Below are 11,538 nucleotides of genomic sequence, written 5' to 3'. Positions count from 1 at the left end.
CACCTTTAATTATACATACAACTGAAAATGTGGGCGTATAAAAACAATCTCTTGCATAAAAACAAATGATGAACTTGAAATACATACTCATCACTAATGACATCTTCAACACATCTTTTAATGACATTCTCATAACTAATGACATCTTCATAACGTTCTAACTAATGACATCTTCATAACGTTCTGATTTAACTAATTCGGATTTAACTAATGTCTTTTTTTTTATTTATGTTGACACTCTTTTCTCCACATTGCCCATATTTTATTAATATTGACAGAACTTCAAGGACCTGTGGTCCACTTTACTTTTTTTAGTGTTCCACAAGGTTATAAGACTCCATCATCCAGCGCAATACAGTTTATGATGCAACTCTAATCATTATAATAAGGCCTAATTGTTTTTGATGTGCACAGTTAATTGTTGCTCGTTCGAAAGTCAGGTCAAGTCTCATAATGCTCCGTAACTTTTAGCTGGTAAATAATGGCAGAAACTCTAAAGAAAGGGAAAAGGTGACATACCTGAAAAGATAAATTTAAAATGAGAAAATGTTTGCTGTGCTAATGTACTGTAGTAGTGTAGTAATAGTAGGGCACTGGATCTTTTAGTTCGAGAAATCCAGAGTCCAATTCGCCCTCGTTTACGAATTTTGTAATGCCTTGTCCACGTGGTGGATCCTAACATTGAGTGTAAACGGTTAAGGATTATGGACAAGAATATTAATGACAGAATTCCCATTCATTGTATTCTTGTACTCTGGTGCAATCATAACCGTAAAAGGCTGTAAGTACAAAAAAAAGCGAGGACGTACAAAAACAGAAAAAGAAATTATAAATTAAAAATAATAAAATAGTAAAGGCATAAGAAAGTGGATGGAACTTAAGATCATGATGCAATGACACACTGTCACTTATCATGGGTGGCCGTACAAAATAATTTCTTAAAAGCAGGTTGCACAGTTTGACATTCCAGACATCGATAAGACATTGCAAATGTTATTAATAGTAGGTACAAACATTTTATAGTGTCACATGTACAAAGTTGGTCGGAAAACTGACTTGAGGGATCTATGCATAATTTGGCGCCATTTTGTCGGGTTTGTTTACATTTTGGTAAAAGTTTTCAGGCAGCATGAAAAAACATAGAATTGCAATAGAAATTATGGATCCTGTGATATTTCATATCGTCGGAGGCTTTCTTATGTAGTCGGGTATAAACTTACATTGCGGTTGGCTAAACCTGAAGATTTGAGAAATGAATTTGAGGACTTCATTGCTATGAAAATTAATTTTTCTACTCTCTTAAACAGAAGAGTTCTAAACAGAAAGATGACTCTTGACAAGACTGATCTAAGTTTCAGACCACAAATACGTATAAAGTGATAAAATGGTACCGTAACATTACAAATTTACTTAGGCAATAATTAAAATACACTCACCTGTGAATTTGTATTCAGTGATCATTTCCACTCTACCCAAGACCAAGTAAGCTAAGCCTAGTCTAGTTCATCGTGTAGGATAAATTTAAGTCATTTTGTCGTTGTCCCCGCATGCTTAAAATTCAGTAAAACATTTTGCAGTTTTTAACAAAGGGTGATAATAGAACAGGAATGAGTGGTGGAATATCGGGTCAGCATTTCAAGTTCTCCATGCATCTCACCATATTAAATTTAATTTAAGAAATTCACAAAAATCCCTTCGACGTAGCCTAGTTTTGATGTGGGATAAGATGGCGGCGTGACGATAGACTGACCTCGTGTCTTTACCGATGACGTCATACCTACTTTGATTGGCAGGTCGAAACTATCATAACGCAAAATCACAGTTTCCGTAAATTAACAGCAATCCTGTTATAATTTAAGGCAACATAAAGTTCCTGTCAAAAAAAAACAGTATGACCACGCATGCGCAGACTTCGCTTATCTACAGACAAGTTTGGACATACATGATAATAACACAGAATTTACGTAAATTTACTGACAAATAACGTAATTGTTCTTAAATGACATACGACCAAGATTAATTTACGTAAAATAACATATTTCCTTATTGCGGAACTAACATTCTGTTAATGTAAGAACAAAGTCCGTAAATCAACAGAAAAGTATGTATATCAGCAGAAATTTACGTATATCAACAGAAAATATGAAGTACATTTCTGTAAAAAAAACAGACTTTTTTTTACAGTGAACGAAGGGATAATTATTGTGCCAAACCTCTGTGAATGGCCTCTGTGGTGTAGGGTTGTCAATGTTGTCAAAGTTTGTTACGGATCCTGAATGATTCGGTCTCCATGGATTTTTGTGTTGGCCCCCTTTTTTTCCAGCCGTACCTCTAGGAGATTGCACTACATACCCGCGTTTTGTTTTTTGGTTCTCTTTCAGAACTTTCCCAAAGGGATCAAAACTGAATGCTTCGTATCCGAACATGATCGCCATAGGATCATCACAAACACTGAGAAAAGTTGAAACATGCTGATGTTTGACGGAATCCAACAGAGAACACTCTTTTAAAAGTCGGCTTTTGTCGAATTCACCTTCCCCGAGAATTGTTTTTTACAACTACAACGTTCTCGTCATGCGATGCTTTAAACACCGTGCCAAAGGCACCACTACTAATTTCTTCTAAATTTGAAATGTCTTTCCATTTAAAATTTAAAAATTTACTCAGTTCCTTATCCTCCTTTACAGAAATTCGGGCAGGTATTCTAAACATGTATGAAATATTGGAAACCCTCTCTCAAGAGAATCAAATTTACAAATGAAGAATATATCATTTAATTTATGTAATACATGCACAGAGTGTGTGAAAGGAGCTTATATTCTATAAAGCCCAGTGAATAAGGGCAATATATGAACCAGCTAATGAAATTTTCGTTATAGTAATGCCGAGTCAGTCCTTTGAAGTCAAAGATCAATCGAATTCAAAGCTTTGGACATGAAGTCAACTTACTGTGACCTTGAAACATTGTACTACATGTTAACCATTCAGGCACCTAATGTTGTAAATAAGAAAGAAATTCTGAAAGTGTGAAGATCTGAAAAAATGAAGGGGGGGTAGGGGGGGTTGGGGTCTGCCGAATATAGTATAGGGGGTCTGCGGATTATAGTTGGGTCTGCCGAATATAGTATAGGGGGTCTGCCGAATATAGTTGGGGTCTGCCGAATATAGTATAGGGGGTCTGCCGAATATAGTTGGGGTCTGCCGAATATAGTATAGGGGGTCTGCGGATTATAGTTGGGTCTGCCGAATATAGTATAGGGGGTCTGCGGATTATAGTTGGGTCTGCCGAATATAGTATAGGGGGTCTGCGGATTATAGTTGGGTCTGCCGAATATAGTATAGGGGGTCTGCCGAATATAGTTGGGGTCTGCCGAATATAGTATGGGGGTCTGCCGAATATAGTTGGGGTCTGCCGAATATAGTATAGGGGGTCTGCCGAATATAGTTGGGGTCTGCCGAATATAGTATAGGGGGTCTGCGGAGTATAGGGGGGTCTGCGGAGTATAGGATGTCTGCGGATTATAGTTGGGTCTGCCGAATATAGTATAGGGGGTCTGCGGATTATAGTTGGGGTCTGCGATCTTCGGATTATACAGGTCTGCGATCTTCGCTTCGGATTATACACTACCATATCGAGCCAATTAATTGACAATTAGTACTCACCGTTTTTAATTAACCCTTTTAAAACAAATTCAGGTTGATCAAGAAGATACATAGATATAAATAGAATACTTTAGAAATATTTTCAGGTATAAATTACTACCTTTTTGATAATGAAAATGTTTTACCTTTTACAATAAAGCAGAATACCCTTTAAAGTATGAGCGTTGAATACGGCAATGACCCACGCGGCCTGATTTTGTATATTTTTTTTTGTCTTCCTACAAACTCGAAGGATCCTCATGATGAACGTGATGAACATGATGTGAACGTGAGAGAGAAGGATGAGAAATTGTGGGGAGGGAAGATTCATTGGAAGGGGAAAACTTGTTCGTAGTTTGAATTTGGAATAAATCTGTTATAACACCAATTTTATATGACTGTTGATATGAACCCAACAAATTTCAGCCCCCATCCAACCCCACTCAGGCCCGTACATATTTTAAATGAGTATTTGAATATACCATTTCAGTCTTCACGAGTGGGCATTGGAAGTATTTAAACAGTCAAATGTTATGCAAATATTTATTTCAAGATCATTTTTTTTTCAGTCGCTTTTATTGTTCATAAACTTAAGGTTTGCACACCAAATCTTCTTCTAAAATAAGTCTATATGATTCTGTTTGTCCTGAAATCAAAGAAAGTGTCTGATAATTTCTGAAGAAATTTTTAATGGATGTGAAACCAACGGGGTATATCACAGTTAATTGATGTGTAGTTTGACCTAACTATTTTAAGTATTTGTAGGCTTATATAGTTTATGGTATAAATAGTTCACAGTAAACAGTTTCTTTTGCTGTTTTAACATTTATATCAATACAGGTGTAAGAATAATCCTTTGGCAACATTAAGGGGTAGAGATCACATTGAATAACGGACACAATTTTATGGTATACTACTCCTTAGTTTTATTACACACTACGTTTCAACAATCTACATTGTCATCTTCAGGTGAAGTCAGATAGTAACCTAATAGTTATAGTTTATTATTACTGGCAAACCTAATAATCTTTTGAGAGTCAGATACTAAGCTATTCTAAACCTGATGATCTTCTGAATTTTGATCAGGTTATTCATAATCAGAGTTTGACTAGGTCATTAATTATGGAGTGGATTTGGGGTTTCCAACCTAGTTCATTTAAACTAATGATCTAATTTATTACAAACCTGGTCTTAGTGGAGGTACAAGATCTATAAAGAAAAACGCAGTCCAACCAGACACATTGGCCACTTCTTTCAACTCCAATCCCGAGTCGACAACTACTTCTACTTGACAGTTAAGATACTTGCACTGGGGATCCATTTTGTCTCCAAGATAACTTACAATTCTAGTTCCATTTTTATATAGTGAAGTTATCTGTAAATACATTTATATATAAAGTATATATAATATATGTAATTCGGCAATTCTCGACAGTTTCCATAAGATGAAATCTGTGATATGTTACGAACTTTCAGGAAGGCTGTCTGTTTACATGTTTAATTTATTGTTTCATACCTTTGTCGGGCCTCCTTTCAGATAGTGGTAAATCGTTATGGTATTGCTTTTAGAAAGGGTTTGAAACCAATATGGAGAGCTCTCTGGAGTTAAGAGTAGCATTCCTGTTTTCAACCCAACGAATTTGGTCTTTTGTCTGTCAAGAAAATGAAAAGAACTTTAATGGTAAATACATGAGAATCACACCAATACACACAGATTCATACAGAGAAACTATTTAGGACACCAAAACAAAAGAATGGATTCTGATCAACATTTATAGACGCCCACTTCATGTTATCTAAATTTTTGTAGACAATTGAAGCATGTATAATAGCAATAATGAATAGCATCGTAAATTGCAATTACGTAATACTTTAAAGTTAAAATTCGACAGCTTAGAGGTTTTCGCGCCCCAGGAAGTATGGAAAATAATAATAATAAAATCTGAAGAAATAAATAAGGCCTCCTCCTGAATAGAAACTTCATGAATAACTAGTGTGAGAAATAAGTATATGCTAGGCAGAGAAAATATTAATATGCTTTTAATTATATAAGATCATAATATAGATTGTAATAATATTCAGATCTACCCATCCATTTTAATTGTAATAATATTTAAGCATAATCATCTGGATTGTAATAATATTCAGATCTACCCATCCATTTTAATTTTAATAATATTTAAGCATAATCATCTGGATTGTAATAATATTCAGATCTTCCCATCCATTTTAATTGTAATAATATTTAGGCATAATCATCTGGATTGTAATAATATTCAGATCTACTCATCCATTTTAATTTTAATAATATTTAAGCATAATCATCTGGATTGTAATAATATTCAGATCTTCCCATCCATTTTAATTGTAATAATATTTAAGCATAATCATCTGGATTGTAATAATATTCAGATCTACCCATCCATTTTAATTGTAATAATATTTAAGCATAATCATCTGGATTGTAATAATATTCAGATCTTCCCATCCATTTTAATTTTAATAATATTTAAGCATAATCATCTGGATTGTAATAATATTCAGATCTACCCACCCATTTTAATTGTAATATATTTAAGCATGCCAACCCATCTTAATTGTAATAATATTTAAGTATGCCAACCCATGTTGATTGTAATGATAATTAGACCTACTTATCCATCTAGATTGTGATAATATTTAGACTTACCCACCCATCTTGGTTGTAATAATTTTCAAGCATACTTACTCATCGGCGCATATTTTTCCATTGAAACAGGGTGCTTTGTACATCTGCATATGATAAATAAGAAATGTGTCGCGTTTTATCATATCATAGGTTTTTGCAAACTCGAGCCATTCTTCTAAAATGAAATATACTAACTTCCGTAATACAACAAAGCAACAAAGGTGGTATATATACTACATATTTACTACACAACGATTTTGTTTAGGGATCATATAGCAAGTTCGGAACAGTTTGAACTCATAACACAGGTTCATAACAAATGCAAATCATGTAGGTGCAAATTGATGTTATCAGTATCCCCGATAACACATCAAAATTAAGAAAACATCTTTACAATTCCTTTATGGACAGTGACGTCTTCTCCTCAAATTCACCCCAAAAAGGAAATGCATTATTTCTCTAAATTTAAATATTCTTACCCTCAGTGTTACGTGTATCAGCTGAAATAACGAGTATCAGTACACTCGTACAAATCAAAATTACTTTCAAACCCATTATTAACCAGTAGATCAGAAGTTAGTGAAATGAACTGTCAGTGCGGGTTTAAATAAAGCAAGATTGTAATCATGACCACTTACATCATGTTTTTTAATTATTACTTTTACTATATGCTCGAAATCAGACGGATTGACAACCACAATAATGTATGCCCACTGGCTGTGAGGAAAATATTTACCGTGTGTGGGCGTCTAACCTGTTGTTGAGTTGCAAAATCTATTGATTGCTCTGCAGTGTGCACTATTAAATTTTGGTCAAAAATTCAACTTTCATAATTTCATATCTGCGCCCATGCTTATACGTACAGTGATTTAGGAACATATTCGCTTCGACACGAACGTTTCGGTAAAAGTTTTAGCACACATACTTATTGCTAAAAGGTACAGTCATCTAGTTAAGTACTCAAACTTTCTTTCTCGTTATTTTTTTTATTGGGTGGCATTCTCCACTCATTGGAGTTGAAACGTATAGGGAATGTTAAAGAAATAAGGCATATTACTTTGCAAATCACAAAGAATAACTTAGACAGCTTAAAAAGGTAATAGCTGAAATCTCTACAAATTACTTTGTTTGCATTGTGAATAAGTTTGTGTCGTTGTCTAGTAATTGCGTTTGTATTTTGAAATTGTGTTATTGTAAACGTTTATCTTAAAATACGGAACTTGACATTGACCTTCCCCGAAATCAAATTATTGACTTTCCGATGTGTAGGTTTAGTAGCGTGTTAAAAAATCGATACATTCGGCATAAACAATATCCCTTTTTTTTATCATCATTCATCTTTATTATAATTTTCATTATTCATGCGTCCCGTGTTCTTGTCGCATGACATTATTGTGGTTTCAGCTCTTTTTATATAATGATATGAACAATATTTCAATTTCATTTTTCTTACAATTTTCATTATACGACCACATTATATCGTCGCCCCTGTCCGTCCGTCTACAATTGGCTGCTTGTGAACGCAATAGAGACAAAAGTTTTTATCTGATTTTTATGAAATTGGGTGTGATCATTTATATTAATGAGATCTTGGACAAGTTCGAATTTGACGATCTTTCGATCAACGAAATTGAGTTATTGCCCTTGACTTAGTAAAACGCATCAAAATTTGTTGGCTTGTTAACGCGATAGAGGTGACAGTTTATGTCAGAATTTTTATTAAATTTTGTGTGTTTGATTTAATCAACTATATCTTGCACAAATTATATTTTTGGTATGATTTGACAGATTGGTGACCTACCTGTTATCCTGAAAATGTATCAGGAAAGTGGGCGTATCTTGTTAGGCAACCACTTGTTATTCATGCGTCAAATTCCGGTGGTTGTATCATGTCATTTTGGCAATGTCATTTATATTATAAAATTTGATACAACGATTTTATAGCATGATTAGTATTATTAATATTATTGAATATTCCAGTTCATCTTGATAATAACATTCATCAATTCTTCTGCTTATCTGTTATCGTATCTTATATAGTATCGTATCATTTCTGTAATAATACATGAACCGACATGAACCAACCAAATAAAACGTGAAACGACCAGGAAGCGAGCAGGAAAACTACCAGGAAACGACCTTATATTATTTTGCGATGAATTCTAAGCATACAAATCAGGCGGAACATAGGTAGGTAGGTAGGTAGATGACAAGTTAACGTTCGATTCCAGCGGATGCTGATATCGCAAACTAGGTAGTTGTTGGTAGTCGTAGTAGTTGGTAGTTGGAAGGCGGAACATAACGATGGCCATCGTAATAAGCTTACAATTGTAATGGCAGCCAAGAAGTTCGGGAGTTATCAGTAAATTTTGATTAAAGTTTTTGAATTATTGCCATGACTTTCAACACATCAAAATTTGTCTTTGAACACAATAGAGACTACAGTTTTTATCTGCTATTAATGAAATTTGGTGTGACCATTTATATTGATGAGATCTTGGTCTAGTTTCAATGTGACGATTTTCGACAAACAGTTTACGAGTTGTATGTTGTGAAAAACTAAGCAAAAATAACTGACAGTAAATATATATATATATGAATAAATTCAACTATAAATGCATTATGAAATTCTTTAAAAGTGAAAAAAATAATTTTAGTACTTTGAATATAGATATCAAAGTATCTATGGATATGTTTGAACAACCTGAAATTGCAAAAAAACAAATTCAAAATCGGCTTCCTTGTTTCTTAGTATCTTTTTTGTGTTCTTTCATCAACATCAAACATAGAGTAATAAATATGCACCACAAGCATGAGAATCGGATAAGCCGTAATGTCTAAATAAAAATGGCGGCCAGACTATCCCTTCCGGACTTTTGTACTTCGTTTTAGTATCATAACTATGGCTATCGATCAGTAAGTGTCGATGAGATCAACCGGTTGTTTGGATTTGTTTTCCCAGTAAATCGGAAGTGATGCAAAATTTTGACTGTCATTTTGTTTACTTTCGCAATCGGTCTTTGCATGGACAATTTCAGATGAATCAAAGAGCCACAATCGCCGAGTAGTGGAAAAGCTGGTAATGCTGCATTTGTTACAGGATTTTCGTAATAAGGTGTGCAACTCTTCGAAAAAAACCTTTCGAAAACAATAAACATAGCTGTAACTATGGAAGGGAAATCATAATTAAAGTCAATGCACATTTGTCTAAGTCAATTGTAAAATGTTCAATCACCAAATTTTCTTGTGAAAATTTCTTTTACGTAACAGACATTTTGCATACAATGCCTAAGTTGCTGACACTTTCAAAAAATATTTCTCAAAAGACATAGTTTTATGCTGTTTTTATGAATTAAAAGTCAAAATACTGAATACTAAAGAAAAAACCCTAAAGACAGTGACAAACAAAGGACACGTCTTCTGTTTTTGCACTTGACATTTAACTTTAGTCATCTATTTTTTACGATCATATATAAAAATATTAAAAATTTCCGAACAAGGGCTGGTTACTCGGATTGTAGCTTTCTCAATGTTTCCCTTCAAAATGACACAAACATCAATCAACAGTCATAATTGAGTTTTGAATTGCAATGTCGACTCAGTTTTTCCTGCTTGTAGGCTTGTAGGAAAAAAACAAATAACAAAATATCTACATTTCCTATCGAATTTATTAATATATAATATATAGCAATATTTCAGTAGGAACAATTTTTTTAAGTAAGAGAATTTGTTTTATATATGAAAATATGTTGTTTTTAAAATATGTAGATTTTATATGAAAATAATTATGTTGTTTTTTATACGAAAATATGTTGTTTTTTATATGAAAATAATTATGTTGGTTATTGTATGGATATAATTATATATTTTTTATATAGAAATATGTTGTTTTTATGTTTTACAGCATTTTGAATATTCAAAATTTTAGACAAGAAATTCCAAGCACGTCAGATGCAAATAATTGCCAACTGTAGATAATGACCAAATTTAACACAATATTGACATAAATTCATAAGCTAATCGTTTGATAATTAACTCTTTTTTAGTCAAAAGTATGATGGCAAGGTAGCTAAATTTGTTCTAAATGTGTTTGTAGATTGGTACAAAATTGATCTACGAACATTGGGTTCATATTATTTAGATTGTGGACAATTTCTCTCTTAAGAATTAGTCATGATTATCATGATTGAATTCATTGAGTAGACATTTTTAAATATGTGGACGATGGAGAAAGAAAGATGTTAAGTGACCATCTTATTCGCAGAATATACATCCAGTCTTCTAAAGGAGAGTGTGCTTGCCCTGGAGATATTGATGTGGAGCTTACATTGACTATAGAGTTGTTGTGCTTATAGACTATAGAGTCGTAGTCCCCATTGTCTATAGAGTTGTGGGTCGAAAGACTATAGAATTGGTGTGCCTGTTGTGCCCATTGACTATAGAGTTGTGGTGCCTATAGACTATAGAGTTGTTGTACCTATTGACTATAGAGTTGGTGTGCCTTTGCTATAGCGTTGTTGTACCTATGTTGTACCTATTGACTATCGAGTTGATGTGCCTATTGACTACATAATTTCTGTGTCTATTGACTACAGCGTTGTTGTGCCTATTGGCTATAGAGTTGTGTCTATTGGCTATATATATTGACTTTTGGGGTGGGGTCACTTGAACAGATGCTGGTCATGACATTTTAATCAGGTCATAATTATGTCTGAATGTGAAAATCGGAAATTAACAAATAAGGTGTCAATTCTGTGGTTTCTTGATCATTGAAACAGATACTGGTCATGTCATGTTGGTCGGGTCACCTATTTTCAAAATGGCCGCCAGAAAAAGAATAGAATGGTAGAATGACCGGATCATTAGACAACACAAAACAATAACTAGTTTATTTTAATGTCTGCACTAGTCACTCTGGTTAATTCAGATACAATGTCTACTGAATCCATAATTCGTATGAATTCTTGAATTGAAACCTTGCACTACAACTCTTTTTAATTTTGACAATCATCTAGAATCACCTAAACTTCAAATTATCTCATGACAAAAATTTCAAAGATTTCTAGAGAGGCACAAAACTCCAAATATTAACACTGGATACGAACTGAATACTTCAACACAGTCGAAATCTACAAAACAACTAATGTTTCAAATGAGTCTACTACTTTGAAACGAAGTGACAAACCTGTTCTTAAACTAATCTGGCACAACAACTTACTCTAAAATAT

The 11,538-nt window shown here is 33.6% G+C and overlaps 2 protein-coding genes across 2 annotated transcripts; both read right to left on the bottom strand.

Moving 5' to 3' along the window:
* Positions 1-2,984: 2,984 nt before the first annotated feature.
* LOTGIDRAFT_122602 (hypothetical protein) lies at positions 2,985-3,593 on the bottom strand (the record flags this gene model as incomplete). Its single annotated transcript, XM_009060247.1, has 1 exon — positions 2,985-3,593. A coding segment is annotated over one exon (609 nt), but the record flags the coding sequence as incomplete, so codon positions are not given.
* A 576-nt stretch (positions 3,594-4,169) lies between these two features.
* On the bottom strand, positions 4,170-6,878 carry LOTGIDRAFT_233608 (hypothetical protein). Its single transcript, XM_009060246.1, has 5 exons — positions 6,790-6,878; positions 6,371-6,485; positions 5,159-5,294; positions 4,828-5,017; positions 4,170-4,288 (listed from the first exon to the last, which is right to left on the bottom strand). The coding sequence occupies exons 1-5, from the start codon at positions 6,863-6,865 to the stop codon at positions 4,233-4,235; spliced, it is 573 nt and encodes a 190-aa protein (XP_009058494.1). The 5' UTR covers positions 6,866-6,878; the 3' UTR covers positions 4,170-4,232.
* Between the last annotated feature and the right edge of the window lie 4,660 nt (positions 6,879-11,538).

This window comes from Lottia gigantea (assembly GCF_000327385.1).
Source record: "Lottia gigantea unplaced genomic scaffold LOTGIsca_41, whole genome shotgun sequence".
In the NCBI taxonomy this organism is placed as follows: Eukaryota; Metazoa; Mollusca; class Gastropoda; family Lottiidae; genus Lottia; species Lottia gigantea.
The sequence above is the reverse complement of the archived record's forward strand: the minus strand, read 5'-3'. Positions and strand labels throughout refer to the sequence as shown.